The sequence below is a fragment of the Xiphophorus couchianus genome, chromosome 1, assembly GCF_001444195.1.
Source record: "Xiphophorus couchianus chromosome 1, X_couchianus-1.0, whole genome shotgun sequence".
Classification (NCBI taxonomy): Eukaryota; Metazoa; Chordata; class Actinopteri; order Cyprinodontiformes; family Poeciliidae; genus Xiphophorus; species Xiphophorus couchianus.
In genome coordinates, this window is record NC_040228.1 from 6775132 (window position 1) to 6791886 (window position 16755).

General features: G+C 38.7%; 2 protein-coding genes across 2 annotated transcripts in view; both read left to right on the forward strand.

The window, feature by feature from the left end:
• Positions 1 to 16755, forward strand: part of bcas2 (BCAS2 pre-mRNA processing factor) — a 624479-nt gene that overhangs the window by 521891 nt on the left and 85833 nt on the right. The window lies entirely within an intron of this gene.
• Positions 2547 to 16358, forward strand: mapk13 (mitogen-activated protein kinase 13). The gene is made up of 12 exons (XM_028013387.1): positions 2547 to 2754; positions 5108 to 5237; positions 5369 to 5427; positions 8168 to 8273; positions 8406 to 8435; positions 10428 to 10475; positions 11629 to 11743; positions 12466 to 12537; positions 12938 to 13017; positions 13529 to 13607; positions 14753 to 14926; positions 16111 to 16358. The coding sequence occupies exons 1-12, from the start codon at positions 2642 to 2644 to the stop codon at positions 16194 to 16196; spliced, it is 1092 nt and encodes a 363-aa protein (XP_027869188.1). The 5' UTR covers positions 2547 to 2641; the 3' UTR covers positions 16197 to 16358.

Sequence of the window (16755 nt, forward strand, 5' to 3'; positions counted from 1 at the left end):
CCAGTAGAAATGGTAAAGTATCTGATCAGGAGGCCCCTGAGGTTTTCAGACACATTTCACAAAGGTCAGGCCCACGTTATTCAAGTTGTCATAACTATAATGTAAATGTAATAATTCATGCATGGGAGTTAATAACCGGAATTCATTTCAGACTTTTCATCGTAGCAGAATAACAAAGTGTTTACAATTTGAAGCTCCTTGATTTGACAGTGAACGTTCAGTGTGAGACTAAAAAGTCAAAGATCTTCATGCTTCGCCCGTTCTTGTTTGTGTTACCGTCCCTCACTAGGCTGCCGTGATTCATACGTTTCTGCCAATGTACAGTAATTATTCATGACAAGTAACACCTACTGCGTGTGGGTGGGAGAAAAGCGAGTCATGTTGACATGTCTCAGCAGGCAAAGCGGCAAATTTTATCTCACAGGAGATCATGTGATTTGAGGCGTTTAGTTTAGTTTGATCTTTTCTGACATATTCAAGAATAAATGCCTGTTAGATATTCAGCTTTGCTACCTATAAACAGTAAGAGTTCAGTTTAAAAAAGGATCTGAAAACACACGATTCCATTCATAAAGTCGATGTTAAAATCCAACAGGAAGTTGAGTGACCTTCCTTTCAAATGAAAGTTTTGTTTAATTTTGAAGAGGGAAATTTTATTTTTGTTGTATAATTATTATTATTATTTTTTATCCTATTTTGACAATAGTCTGGTGAAAATAAAAATGTATGTAAATAAATAAAATAAAGGCATTACTTTGTAAATGTTTAAAAGTGTCAGTTTTTACAGGAGATTGGGTTTACTCCTATTTCCAGAGGGCTGTGTTTCACAAAATTAGGATTCACTAATTTAGGAAAAAGAACGAAGCTGTTCGAAGGTATTTATCTTAGATAGAAAGTATGTGAATAGTTTTCTCTGCTTTTCTTGTTGCTTTTTGTCTGGTAACAAACTGTTCCTTTGATTCAGTGTGTTGAATCAGCTGAACATTTAAAAGTAGACATTTGGAAAACGACAATGATGTGCACAGATAAATCTTCTTAGATTGAAGGTGGCTTATAATGATGCAAAAAGCCCAGATGGGCCAGTGACAGTGAACTGTTTGTATTTGCTCGCATCAGCACTTTCATGGCTGTTTTAAGAAAGCTTATGCATAAATCTATTTGTCGTTTAAATGAATCTAATAATAGAATTATCCTACTTTTGACTAATGCTAAATATAGTGCAGTAAAATACTCATCTGTACTTTGGAGCCTTTGGTATGATTGTCTCCTGAATGGAGCCTGTTTTATTTTTATTTTTTTATTCTTTTATTGTATTTGTTTTCTTTTTTATGGAATTTGGACTTTGAGTCTGTAATAAATTATCTATCTATCTATCTATCTATCTATCTATCTATCTATCTATCTATCTATCTATCTATCTATCTATCTATCTATCTATCTATCTATCTATCTATCTATCTATCTATCTATCTATCTGTCTATCTATCTATCTATCTATCTATCTATCTATCTATCTATCTATCTATCTATCTATCTATCTATCTATCTATCTATCTATCTATCTATCTATCTATCTATCTATCTATCTGTCTGTCTATCTATCTGTCTATCTGTCTGTCTGTCTGTCTGTCTGTCTGTCTGTCTATAAATCGCTTGTTTTAAACTAATTATATTGTAAGTTATTTTAAACAAATAAAGTGATAAAAAGACACTCCAGAATCCCCCTGGCTCTTTGTTGGCTCTGGAGCCGGCTAACTGCACAGACTGCAGACTTTTGCTTTCTCGTGGTCTGACGTTGTGAATCTCAGTGCAAAGTCTGAAAAAATAAGTTACCGTAATTATCATCTGAGTTGAAATGACGATTTGTACAGTATGGGGTTTCTGACCATTCTCAAACAGAAAATCCAAAATGGCTGTCCAGTATGGCTTGTCCATCCGCCTGACGACTGCAGAGTCATCTGAGGACGTCATCAGGAGTGACTTACACCGGAAGACTCGGATGTAAAGAGGAAAAAAGGAAATAGTGAGAGTACAGTCCCTTTTGGTACTAATGTACTGCTGACCACCTGACCTGATTACACACACAATCATTCAGTCTCACAAACTGTGGTTTGTTTGTTAGATAGTCGTAGATCCCAGCCGATTGTTGAGGCGTCCACCTGAGTTTTCTGGATTTTCTGACAAATAAGAGTGGCTTGAGTTCATGTGCAGCAGCCAACAGGAAAACTGAGTCTGAACTTGGGGTCAGCTTAGATTGTCCAAGCTGGAATTCGGTCTTTATGTATCTGTTCTATTTGATTCTTCCAACTTGGAAACGTCGACTTCAAGATGATTTTGGCTAACAAGAGTCCAGATTTTATCTAGAAAGACCAAAAAACTTCAGTTAAATTCCTAAAGAGGATGTTACGATAGAGGGCTAGTCATCAGGTAATTCTGGCATCTGGACGATATTCTGGGTTAACAAAACCAGTCCGTTTTTACAGCTACAATTTGGCTGTTTTATTTTGAAACACCACAACCGGAACAAGGCGATAACACCTCTAACTTGTTGGTGTTTTCGTTTTCCTCCCCTGAGCGAGTGACAGGCGAAACAGGAGGAGGGAGCAGAAGTTTTCCTTAGCTTCGCCTGCTCGTTCTCATCATGGAGGCTCGGGGACATTTCTCCCGTGAGGAAATCAACAGCACGGTGTGGGAAGTCCCGGAGAAATACACGCGGCTGAAGCAGATAGGAACTGGGGCGTACGGTGCAGTGTGGTGAGTGGCTTGTGGGGGCGTGTGTGTGTGTGTGTGTGTGTGTGTGTGTGTGTGTGTGTGTGTGTGGAGCTGTGGACTCGGTGTATACACAATGTTCAGTTTCTGGCGATGCCTACAGCAGCTGCAAGCAGCGTGTGGTGGGCCTGGCGTGATATCCTGTACAAACACTAATGTCTGTCTGCCCTGACGACACAGCCAAAATACTTACGTAGGAAGATGGAAGCTTCTACCACTTCCTATCAAAAAGAAAGAAAAATAAAAATCACTTTCTGACACATAAACACCTGCCTTTCAGGTCAAAATGTGTTTTAATGCACAGTGCGGATAATATATGGATTAAAGATGGATTGCATTAATGTGCAGGTGTCTTATGTTGCTACATTATGAAACCATTAAGTCATGCAGATGAGAAAAGTATGTTGAGGCGAATATGGTGACTGCACTGGATTCATGCAGCATTCCTCATGCACACTATTGATTTTGATGCTAATGTACTCTATTAGTTTGCATTTATATCCTAAAAGGTTTGAAAGATTTGACAATATAATGGATTATATTATATACAGGCAGGAGTCAGTACAACAACCATGAGTAAAGATATTGCCGTTTGTAATGTTTATTATCGTGTGTAATGTAACTTGAAGCAAAAATCCAAAACATAGTAGCTTTTTTTATGCAAAAGAGCAACAGTTATTCCTACTGCTGTTAAAATGGCGCAACATACAGGTTATTACAGTTATATTAATGTTATCAGCTATTTCTATTTGACCTGAGCAAACTGACTGCTAAGTTTAGTAGCAGCTTTAAAGCTTTTTATTGTGCAAAATAGTATCATTTTTTTGCCAATTGAACTGTTATTATTAATACCATTATTAATTAACCTATGTTTTTTGTTTGTTTGTTTTTTTTAATAATGAGGGTCCATCTGAAAACATGGTATGAGTTTATGGAGTTCAGAAGTTTCTTACTTCTTCCTACTCCTTTCCGAGCACGTTAAGATTATTGTGGTACAAAAAAATATGTGTCTTTTGCATTGCCTGTTCATGTCTGTTATTTTATACTGCTGTCATGTTCGAAATAAATAAATAAAATAAAATTCAAAATAAATAAATTATAACGTAACACAGGTATTACAAGTTAATAGTATTTGGTGTCAGCCATAAATATTTAAATGTTAAAAATTGTCATGGAACTAACAGTTTTCCAGTTGGCGTCATGATATTTAGGTAATATAAGTGAATGCATGCGAAATGTGTCTCATTGTGCCCTACAGAACCCCATGCATCAGAAATATTTACTTGCCACTTAATTTATTAATATAAAAAGCCAAAGCAAGTTTATTTGCATAGCACATTTCAGAAACAAGGCAAATCAGAGCTGAAAACATAAAACAAACATAAGATTTACTCAGTTGTCATTGTTAAAATAATCATCATAAGACTAAAATGAAACCACATTCCAGTTATAATTAATCAGTAGTTTATCTAAATTAGATCCACTTCAAAAAATATGTTGACTTTCTTTCAGAAAAAAAAACAAAATGTGTTTGAAGTTATGTCTTTTTTCCAATTGGCTTCCTCAGAAAAACACATATAATGCAGTTCTAGTCAGCTGTGTGTCAAATTACAGCCAAATGGTTTATATTTATGTTGTGATCCTTTAGCTGCTGTGTACACAGAGGAGCTTTACAGGTGAAAAAACAATTCATCAGGCTGCTAAACAGAACAAAGTGGAAATTAAAAAGGGCTGAATTTGAATACAAACAACATGTCATGAACTCTGCCACCATTACCTCTAATTTCCCCAAACAGCACATCTTGTCTAAACTCTCATTATGGAAACAGTAAAGCAGAGAGATCGTAGAGTTGGTACACTTCACTAAATGAGCAGTTTAAGGTACTGTACTTCCTGCAGACGTACGGTGACATGCATTAGCTGCGGCGCACGTACTGTAAGCGACTGTAAAATCCTGTTTGTGGTTTTTTGAACCGGTGCGTCAGGGCTGAAAACAGCACAAGCGATTTGTGTGGTGTGTGTTAGTGCATGCGGCTCCAAATAGTCTAACAAGCCTCTCCTCCCACATATTGGTGCTCTGCAGATCACTGCAAGCGTGCACATCAAAAGTTGCCAAACATTTCCACGCTGAGCCTCAAGAAAAAAACCAGCAGACCACCAGTCATGCTTTGTACCTAGATGCTAATCCTGTCGAAGGGCAAAACCTCAAGGCTACTCATCCTTTCGTTTCCCCCCCTGCTCTGGCTTCCCACGGACGCCTTCGTAGTGAAACCCGCGCGGGCTTAGCACCGAGCTAATGATGCGTTGTTGCTGATGTTTCGTCTCCTTCCTCCCACAGCTCGGCAATAAACGAGAAGAGTAAAGAGAAAGTGGCCATAAAGAAGCTCCACAGGCCCTTCCAGTCGGAGATCTTTGCCAAGAGGGCGTACAGGGAGCTCCGGCTGCTCAAACACATGAAGCATGAGAATGTGAGGAGATGATATTACAACAGACTACAAACGTGTTTTTGTGTGGGTGTGTGTGTGCGTGTGTAGTTTCTCAAAATGAAAGTCTTCCAGTAAATAAATCACTTGCTTCATCCAGCTCTCATTCCATGCAGGTGATAGGACTCCAGAATGTGTTTACACCTGCCTGCAGCTTGGATGATTTCCAGGACTTGTGAGTACTTTTTACCGCACTGACATCGACTTGCAACATATGAGGAGCTTGGGACACACCTGAGGCTCTGGGAACAGGCAGCTGTTGTCGGTTATGAGAAGCAGGCAGCAGGTTTTCTCTTTGTCCCAGAAATTATTGCCATAAACTGCAGTATTGTTGTCTGGAGAACATTTTCAAGTAATATAATGGTAATGTCATAATAATGCAAGAACACATTCTCAAAGATCAATAAACTTTAAAGTTCAAAATGAACATTTAACACTGGAACTGGAGGATGTGTTAAATATCCAAAATACATAAACGAAACAACAGAAACAACAAATAAAATTAAGTTTGAAGTCTCTGTAAACAAAATTGTCCTTCTAAAAAGGGCCAGTTGAGCCCAAAGCACCAGACTGAAGACGTTTATCATCCAGTTTTTGGTAAAAAGAGAGAAAAGAAAAAAACGGTAAATCATGCAAAAGGAAATTACTGAGCTTGCTTAAATTTATTATGCGATTAATTTATTTATTGCTTGCTGTGACAGGCCTAGGCAGGACTTTACCAAATTACTTTCATTGACCTGCTGCAACATATTTCTGTAGTAGTTGAAATATGTTGCAAGCTGGAGTAGCTTGTAAAATGTACTCTGGGTTTTGCTTTCCAGGGAAGGCATGTTCATGTGGATGAAAGTGTGTTCTTAAAATGATTCCTTCATCGTAAATTTAACTATCGCTAAAATAATTCCCTTAGAGGCACACAATAAAGGAACGAGACAAATAGAAAAGGGTTAATTTTAACTTCTGCATTTTGATTCAGCTCCCCGTACTCTGATGCAAATGAAAATAGCCTAGAGCGACCAAAAATAGTCAGAGATCAATTAAGTAATAAACCTTTTTGTAAAGTTTAGATTTATGGCCTTGTCTGAACTGAACGGGCCAGAATTATTTGCCTGATGGTTGGGTCGGGCGTGGACTTCTGTGGCGAGTTTCTTAAGCCTGCAATACATTCAGCACAGAGAAAACCAGACGAGAATACACGATATAAAGTCGTGGTAATCTGCTTATTATAGTGTAAATAGAGGAGTACATAGTTTAATCTGTTAAGAAAATAAAGAAAGTAAGTAGGGTGCAGAAGTTAATCAGACTGTAACAAGCAGAGCACACTGCATGCACACACAGGTCCACCCTACTGCACGCTTATCAATCACACATCCCCGACGGTTTGACCTTGACTCACTTCATGGTTACAACAAGCGACAAGATGGAGCTGGGAGACGCTAAACAAAAGCTAACAAAGGGAGAAGCTACACTGCTTATGAAAACAGTAAAATCTTAATTAAAGTATCACGTCGAACCTATAATTAAAGTTAATTGGATCGAGTTGGGCTCAGACACAATGCCTGTGGGCTCAGGCCCGGTTAGGTTGGATTTTTTTAAAGCTTGATCTAAACTCTACTTGAGTGCAATTTATTCCCAATATAAATCTAGCTGTTCTGAAGTCCTCAGATGTTTGTTTTGCTTCGTCTCCACTGAGTGGTAGTGCGTGGGTCGGTGCGCTGTTTTATGGTATTAGGGAGAATGTTTCCACTGCCAATTGGACTCTCAGTAGGCAGATGGGGTTAAACCCAAACGCCCAACATGGCTTACTAGTGTGTTGACAAACACATGACGCCTGGCTTGTCTCAAAAAGTGATGTCTTTCTATCTCCCATCACTGAACGGTGTTGTCTGATGGCCGTAGCTCCGCCTTAACTGTATCTTTGTTCTATGGACCTACGACTGAAGGGGGTCCAGGAATGCTGCGGTTGTATGTCCCGCTTTTACAATGGAAACAGACTAATTGGTGTACCACACTGACATGCGCTATACCACTCAGTGGAAACGAGGCATTTGAAAACCGAGGTGGACCATGGTAACTTTGGAAGAACTGTAGAGCTCCACAGCTCAGGTGGAAGGATCTGTCAAAGGCTACTACGGTATTATGACTAATAGCCAACTATTTGTTGTGCAATTCAAGAATATGACCTTTATGGAAAAGTGGCAGGATGGTCAGATAAGACAAAACAGAACTTATTGTTAATGCAAGGCACTAACAATAAGACTGGAAAGCTGCTGAGACTTAATTGTAGAACCGATGGAGTTAAATCAAGGCTAGCCTGGGAAGAAAACCCACTAACAGCCACAAAGGGCTTAATGGTGAGGTGGCGGTTCACCTTGTAGCTCAACAACAATCCTAATCATACAGCCGCAGCTACAATGGAGTGGTTTAAGCCCAGTCAAAGTTTAGACCTAAATCCAACTTAGAAAATAAAGCAAAACTTGTTGTCACAGATGTTCTCTGTCCAGTTTTAGAGATCTTGAACCTTTTTGCAAATAGGAATTGGCAAACACTTCAGATGTGCAAAGCAACTGTAACTGCAGCAAAAGTTGTCTTTACAAAGCATTGACTCATAAACAGACACCTTTACTGAACAGCTGTATTCACAGTTTAATTATACAAAGGCAGATATTAATGACGAAGTTCAAGCCTTATAAGTGGGACTGAATAGAAAAGCATGTTAACACTTCTTTAAGGAGTTTTTCAGGAGTATCTTCCAATGGAGGTTGAATCTCATTCAGACCCACTTCAATGTACACAAGCCTCCTCTAAGCTAAAGCATAGCGCTGCAGCTTTAGCAGGGTGGGGAATTTAGCAGAGCATTCACACCTTCCCACCTCTCTACATCCTTCCCCTTTTACATCTCCACATCTTTTCCCCAGCTACCTGGTGATGCCTTACATGTACACTGACCTGTCAAAGGTGAGGGGTCAGCTCTCTGAAGACAAAGTCCAGTTCCTCGTGTACCAGATGCTCTGTGGACTGAGGGTGAGGCTTTTCCCAAAATGTTAAGGATGTGATTTTTATTTATTTAAAAAACAAAAAAACACATAAAAGCAGCTTGAAGTTTAGATACACAAATAAAGAAATGTAACTTTGGTTCTGCTTCTCCTTCTGCAGTACATTCACAAGGCGGGAATCATCCACAGGGTAAGCAGCTGACACAACTTTCATTGAGTATTACAAAGAAATGTAAACTCTGCCTACACTTTGCCGTTTTTTATTTTAATAAATAATAAATAACGAGTCAGCAAAAAAATCTGCCCCAACTGGTAAGATGAGTCGAATCCCTCTGATGTTCGACTGCATGTCTAGAGTTGTTAGGCCACACCCAGGGTCTGTAGGTTAGCCTTATGTTGTTCTTTACTGCTTCAGTCAGTTCATTGTCTTCTCCATCTAAAAGCACTGAAGGGCACGCAAAGCGCTCATGGCTCTGAGGATCACAGAGGGATGTTTAAGAAGGCATCAGGGAGAAACCACAAGACTGTCCCTAATGGAGGCTGATTATCGGAATAAGAGTCTATTAATTAAATCGTCTGTAGAAAACTATCTGGGTTTCAAGAGGCAGATGTAAAGTCATTAATTCTGCTTCTGAAGCCACTCAAACCACATTTTATGTGGCATATTTATGCCACATGTTTTTAAAATGTTTCCCAACCGAAAGACATCCTGCTGGTTTGTAGAGTGATTTCACAGTTACAGAGCTTGCCTTCAGATTTCCCAGTTTCATTACTGTCTGTGTTTTAGAGAAGTGTGTTCTCATCTTTCGTCATATCTCGATTTCCACAACGTTTTACATAAACTGAAAGTGTTTGTGGTTTTTTTTGTTGCTGACAGAATTGTCTTTAAGCATTTTAAACAAACCCAAAACCAGCATCCCCTAAAATTACTGGCAGTCCTGGTAAAGTGTAAAGTTCTACTGTTGCCTTTTTGTTATCTTGAGCCAGTATTCCCATTCTCCTCTGATATCAACAAGACATATTTATCTATACAGCCGCTGTTCACTGGATATTTTCCCTTTTCTGACCTTTCTATGCAAACCTGAGTTATGGTTGTTCATAAAAGTCCCTGTAGATCTGCAGTCTCTGAGCAGGGAGGATTTCCAGTAGCAGTCAGTCTTGCACCAAATCTAAAGAAGCCTCTGACTGAAGACATAAGAGTTGAGAATGTGATCCTTGCCCAAAATGACGGATGGAAGAGCCGTCCTTATTCTCTGCTCGTTGGTCCTGATCTGTTCGTTTCAACTCCTCTGGGATTTGGGAACGTAGATCTATTGTTACTAGAGTGTTGGGAATGCCCATCTATTCCAGGTTGTAAATATAATAAATAATAAAAAATTGAACAGCTTGTTGCCATGTTTATGGATCATAAAAGATATCCAAAAGTTAAAAAAAAAAAAAGTATGAGCAAAAATTGTTCCAGCTGCACGGCTTTCAAAACCAGAGGGAATAATTTTCCAAACATTCAATGTCTCAACCAAAAGAAAGGATTAACAAAAGTCCACAAAAACAATAAATCAGAACTAAAGTAGCATAGCTACTTCAGCATGCCTTGAGCAGCGCAACTCTAGAAACGGAATATGAATAGAATTTGCCTGCAGAAATTGAAAGACGGGAACATACTGGACCCGCTACGCATGCAAAACGTTCTTGCAGTGGGCCGAAATGAGCAGTTTGTGCAACATGAGAACAGCTGTGATCCTTCATCTCTTCCATCTCAACGTAGTTTTTTTTTATTCTGTAGTAAGCTGTGTTCATGCACCTAACAGATCGTGTCTGGTTGGTGGTGTGGGGATTTGTTTGGTTTCTCTGTGTTTGAAGTGCAGAAACCGGTGCGACCCTGCTACTCCTCTGCTAAGACCCAAACCTGTTCGGGTGTCACCGACACATTCTGTCGCAGTATCAAAATGCTTCGTAGTATTTTGTGTTTTGGCTTGCGGTTGAATCGCTCGATGAGGCTTGTGTTAAAGGAGAAAAACAATCGTTACATGACGCGTTGAAACAAACAGCTGAGCCTCGTCATCCCCACGGGAACTGAGACGTTAAAGCTCCTTTTGCTGAGTGAGGGAGTCCAGTCACTGTAATTTCTTGTTAATTACTGTGTGACCCGCTTACCCATCACTCATCTGATTTCATTTTGCAGGATCTTAAGCCTGGAAACCTGGCTGTTAACCAAGACTGCGAACTGAAGGTACAAGATTTATAATATGACTTTTTCAAAAGTATTCATTCAAATCCTGAAGTCCTTTAGATTTAGGATTTAATGTTACAGACCAACACAAAGTAGCACAAGTGGAAGGAGAGGGACATATTGTTTAGAACATGTTTGCAAATAAGAATCTGTAAACTGGGTTGTGTTTGTATTCAGACCCTAATATGATATTATTAGGGTGTTGTTTATCATTTATTCTGAAAAATGTATTTTCGCCGCAAGAATTTGGATTTATCGTTATCATGATAGATTTCAGTTATGGATGTTGACTTACATAAAACTGACTGTGATCGGAGCATTATTTTTGCTAGTGTCTCCACTTTTTCTTCCGCAAGAGCATCAATAAATATCAGTAAATTTGAAAATATGGTTAAATTCAGTCACTTTGTGAAGTTTAGTGATATAAATCACACTTTTGTAAGCAAGTGGCATCCTGAAGAAGCTTATTTCAGATGACAATGTGTTTCAAGAACGATATTTGTGTTTGTGACGCTATGAATGCTGTGACATGCAGTTACCCTACAGCCAAACTATTTATTGCCTAAAAAAACAAATAATAAATATTTCTTTTAAATCAAAATAGTTCCTCAAAATATTGCAATAAAATTCTATGTCCGTATCGCCCGCCCTAACTCTGATACCCTGAAAGAAAATCCCAAACAAAACAAAAAATTGAGATAAAGCTGAGAAAGTGCAATAAAATGACATTTCAATAGGGAATCTGAAACTAAAATATTGCTCTTACCACTCTAGTGTCGATCCAATACTAATACCAATGTTATCAGTGTTATCAGTGTTTTAGACAGATCCGCCCACCTTTATTATTTACCTTCCGTTATACAAATACTTTGCGTTGTGTGTCGCATTAAATCCCAATAAAATATGTCAAAATTAATAGGAAAGTGACAAAATGTGAAATTTCAAGGGTTGTGACTTCCTTTCCAAATCACTGTAGATGCCCAGTTTTAGTTTAGGTTTAAAAATGCATAACATTTATATATATAACTCTTGTTTTATAACACTAAACATATGTTTCCATGTCAGATATTTAGAAGCAGGTTGTGCTCGTTGCGTTCAGACATGGCGTGCTCCTGGTGCAGATTGTTACCAGTTTCTCTGCTGTCCGGTACAGATCCTGGACTTTGGGCTGGCTCGCAGTGCTGATGCAGAGATGACGGGCTACGTGGTGACCCGTTGGTACCGGGCGCCTGAGGTCATTCTGAACTGGATGCACTACACCCAGACTGGCAAGACATCTGTAGCTGTTACATATTATTAATGTACTTCTGTGCTCGCCTTACTGTTCTGTAACTCTGAACCTTTGCTCGTCACGTGCAAACTTCCTGTTTTACATGAAGCTCGTGTTTTTGCTTTGTCTTTGCTTTTCCAGAGCCAGCAAGTTCCTAATCTGGAATATTAGTTCTTAAAATGCATTTTTATGATTGGGTTACATTTAGAAACATCTTCCTTGATCTTTCTTTTTTGATTTATTTTTCTTACTGTTAGCCTGATTGAACTGCCCCGTCGGTCTGTCATTGTGATGGGTCTGTCTCTCTAGGATATGATTTTAAATTTAGAAGCAAGTTGTTCAAAACACACTGCGGCACACAGAGAGCAGCTTTTTTGGGATTGTGTTGCTCACCAGATGTTCTATGGCAGGCCGTTTTAACATAAATTCTGTTTTACTGCCCTTACATTCCAGATATCTGAAATTGTTTTATGATTAGACGTTTAAGTAATTTAAGATATCTCTACTTATGTTTTGACTAGACAAAATACCTATTTGAGATATCTCTAATTATGTTAAAACGGCCTCCCGTAGCTGTTCCCCATTTATCTGTTGTGAATAAGGACTGAGTGGTGCCATGTAAATGCCACCTTCCTCATTTTTATTCCACCTTGCTGTAGATATGGCATATTCTGCTTTGGTTGTTACTGATGTTTCTTTCTCTTTCCCTCCTTCTTTTAGTGGATATTTGGTCCGTGGGTTGCATCATGGCTGAAATGATCAACGGAAAAACCCTCTTTAAAGGAAAAGACTGTATCCTTTAATGTTTGTCATTTTTTAATCTGTTTTTATTACTATGACTTTATGACTGTGTGGTAATTAAAGAGGTTGATAGCATCTCTCACAAGCAGGAACGTGTCAATTTGATGAGAACAGTAAATCGGGCACTAAGTGGATCACACGGTACTATTACCACAAACTACATATTTGAGCAACATGTTTCCTGACTTGGTATCGTGTTTTTACTTTAGATTTATCTACTACTTCCTATGTACTTTACAGATTTATGGAGCCTATTAGAAATTTAAATTGGCTCTTTCCTGTTTTTAATTAATCTGTCATGTTTTTTTTTTTAAACCACATTCCCAGAGCTTGTTTTGCAGCCATCAATGATTAGCACCAGGATTTTTGACCGTAACCCTTTAATAACCAGACATGGACCAGCTATCCCAGATCATGAAAGTGTGTGGCGTGCCTGGACAAGAGTTTATACAGAAGCTTGAAAGTCCAGAGGTAAGACTTGATGTAGTGTCAATGTGTTGATGTAGCTAATAAAAGTCAGTCATGATTTCACTCAGAAATCTTTATTTCATTTTTTTTCCCTAATTAAGGCTGCCAAACTAATCATTTTCATGTTGGCAAAGAAAAAGGACCATCTGCTGTCATCATGATCAGCAGCCAGAGCTTAACAGATCTTGAGCGTATCATGCTAAGATGTCATTCTAAAAAAAATAGTATATGTTAACCGTATATGTATAGCTTTAACCTTGTCTGGATTAAAGAATATCCACAATAAATGTGCTTATTTTGAATTTCCTTGATTATCACCTTTTAAAAGAAACATTTATTTTTATAGTCCCTCAAGCTAAAGGTTGTTTTTCGACATTATTATACTATTTATTAATTTCACCATGAAAAATGAATGTTCAAATAAATCACTGAAACCCAAAATTAATGTTATTTAAAGTAAAATATCAACATGTCTGTTACTTGACTTCTGTTGTTGATTTGTTCTTTGCAACAGGCCAGAAGTTACATTAAGGGCCTCCCTCGCCATCCTAGAAAAGACTTCTCAACATTGTTCCCCAGAGCCAGTGAACAGGGTGAGTTCAAATGTATCATTGTCTGATACAGTTTATTTAATTATCTATTTTTAACTTCATATGAAGACGGTTCAAAGAGCTTATTTAAAACAGCAGACTCCAGTTTTTCATTTGGTTATTTTGGAAAGAAATTGTAATTTTTGTTTCATTTTGGCTCTGAAATATGAGCACTTCCTCATCTTCTGTACTACACAATTGTAGTGGGTCTCATCTCAGGGGGAATGAGTCTGTCTACAGGAATGAGGTGGAGCGACTGACAGCGTGGTGCACAGACAACCTGATCCTGAACACAGCCAAGAACAAGGAGCTCATGGATTTTAGGAGATTTTCAACCACTGTGCTTCTCTGGAGATCAGGTTGATAGGGTGTCAAACTTCAGTTTCCTGGGAGTTCATAACCTGATCTGGGATGTAAACAGCAGAACTGGCATAGAAAGTCCAACAGAGACTCTATTTCCTGAGAGTCCTCAGAAGAAACAATATTTCTCAAAAACCGGTGTCTTTCTATCGATGCTCTATTGAAAGCATCGTCTGCGATTGTCTCTGTGTGGTTCTCCAGCTGCACGGCACCAGAGAGGAAGACTCTCCAGAGAATCACACAATCTGCCCAGAGGACCATCAGCTGCTCTCTGCTTTCTCTTGAAGATCTCCACAGATCCCACTGCCTCAGGAAACCAGGAACGTTTTAAGACTCCTCACTCCCTGATCACGATTTGTTCCAACTGCTGCCATCTGGCTGCAGAAACAGGAGCATAAAAGCAACGACAAACAGACTGAAGAGCAGTTTATACCCGGTAGCCATAAGGGCATTAAATGCTCTCTGGTTCTATTTATCACCCAAGTTCATTATAGTTCATGCTATTTTTATTAATGGTTTCTATAATGACAACAAAATTATTGATTGATTGAACGGTAATAGAGATGTTCCATTTTGTATTCTGTAGCAGAACTGACATAATTGCTTGTCTGTATTTTTGCGCAATAATAATTTTAGATCAGTTGCATAGTGTGACCTCAACATTACACAGTTTAGTCTTTGTGTGGAGCCTGGCATGTGTCTTTGATGCATTCTTTGCGATTTTTCAGTAGGATGGCTTTAACTTTGATATTTTCCTGTGTTTTTTTTTTTTTTTTGGTCCATGGCAGGTATTGACCTGCTTGAAAAGATGCTGGTTCTGGATGGAGATGAAAGGCCCACTGCTGAGCTCGCTCTGGAGCACCCGTACTTTGACAATTTAAGGGAACCGGAGGACTTTCCTGAGCCTACGCCATACGATGACAGCCATGACAATGCAACCATGTCCCTAGATGAGTGGAAACGTAAGTGGGGGGGGGGAAAAAAACAAAACTAGAAAACACTAGTCTTTAGGAAATAAATGTTATGTATTGTAAATGTAAATGCTATCAAATGAATATGCAGCAAACATCCTAATTTACTTAACTATAAACAAGGCAAAGTCCAAGATGGAGAGCCATGTTTTTAAAAGTAGCAAACAGAACAACTGCCAGCAGGAAACTTTTCACAACCTGAGCTCAAGGTGAACCTACGACAAGGTCTGTTTTTGAGAAAATTGGCAATTAAATAAATTACCGTATTTTCCGCACTATAAGGCGCATAGAATAGATGCTACAGTAGAGGCTGGGGTTACGTTATGCATCCATTAGATGGAACTGCGCTAAAGGGAATGTCAACAAACATTCAAACTTTATTTAAACAGTCAAACTTTATTAAAATTACAAACCAGCGTTCTGAAAACTCCGTTCACTCCCAAAATGAATAAACAGCTGTTTTATTATTTTCCCCGAGGTAAAGTCAGTGACGTGGTATTTTAGTGACACAGTTTATCTTTTAACAACAGCAAGGTATAACATATAGTGGAGGGGAACTTTTCCTCGATTCAATAAACACGTAAAAAACAGTCTGATACTGTTGCGGTAAATCAGACGTTAGTGCAATCACAATATAGATCCACTTCCGCACCATTGATTGGTTCATGTTAAATTCTCTGGCTGCTGCTCTATTCCCGTGTTCTACTGCGTCACTGATCGCCTTGAGCTTAAACTCTGCGTCGTAAGCGTGTCTCTTAATAGGAGCCATTTTGGGGTCTTTACACAAAACCCAGCGTGCACCGCGCGTTTCTTCTTCTACGGGGGAAAATGAAGTCGGAGGCTGCTCACCATAGTTGGGAGACCTGCTGTGGCTCAATATTGGTCCATATATAAGGCCACCGGATTATAAGGCGCACTGTCGGCTTTTGAGAAAATTGAAAGCTTTTACTGTAGGTGCGCCTTATAGTGCGGAAAATACGGTACCTCAATTCAGCCATGAATTTTTGCTTTCTGTTTTTTTGTTTTCTGCATGCTGCTACAATAAAAGATTTCTTTCAAAATTATTTTATGGCAATTAGGTGTAAATATGGACGCATTTAACATATTTTTTTTTCTGCAAACAAAAATGTGGTTGTGTAGAAGAAAACCAAACCGCCCTCCCTTTTCTCTCACAGGGTTATGCTACAAGGAGGTGAATAGCTTCGTGCCATTTCCACGGCGGGACTCCAAGAGAAAAAACACTCTTACTATGTCTCCATGATACGACAGACATAACGTAACTCCCCTACAAAGACCACACACAGCCAACGGTGCCCTTGTATATTCCTGACCCAAAATCACACTATTTCTTTTACTTTGGAGGTGTTTTAGATTCAGTGTTGACAGTGATCTATTTAAATAAAGATTTCCCCAATTTCTTTTGGAATGTGAACTTATTTGTAAATTCTTACATGTCGGTGAATCGTGTTGCAAGTTCATTGGGACAAATTGCTGCAGGATTTCCTGTAAGGTTTAATGTTATACCGTTTCCCAATTAAACAATAAGACAATATCTGTATATGCTTCCCCCCCCCCTTCTTGTTGCATTGTGGCATCCTTTATTACAACAATATGGTGTAAATATTTAAGTAAAAATCTTTTTTGAATATGCTTTTAATAAGCCAAGAAGACAAATGCTGGGCATTGAGGCTACTGGATTTCTAGAAGGTAAACGGAGACCATGTAAATGTACACTAAGTCGCCAGTGCACACTGGAATTTGTCTGGAAGACACTGTGCCTAATAAGTTTTTAACACTGTTTAAGGCCTTGGTTTTACAAT

What these genes read in the sequence shown, in the direction of transcription:
- mapk13 (XM_028013387.1), top strand. Translation starts at nt 2,642, where the DNA reads ATGGAGGCTCGGGGACATTTCTCCCGTGAGGAAATCAACAGCACGGTG. An exon ending in ACCAAGACTGCGAACTGAAG is followed by an intron (nt 10,476 to 11,628) that starts GTACAAGATTTA and finishes TGTCCGGTACAG; the next exon opens with ATCCTGGACTTTGGGCTGGC. An exon ending in GTCCCTAGATGAGTGGAAAC is followed by an intron (nt 14,927 to 16,110) that starts GTAAGTGGGGGG and finishes TTTCTCTCACAG; the next exon opens with GGTTATGCTACAAGGAGGTG.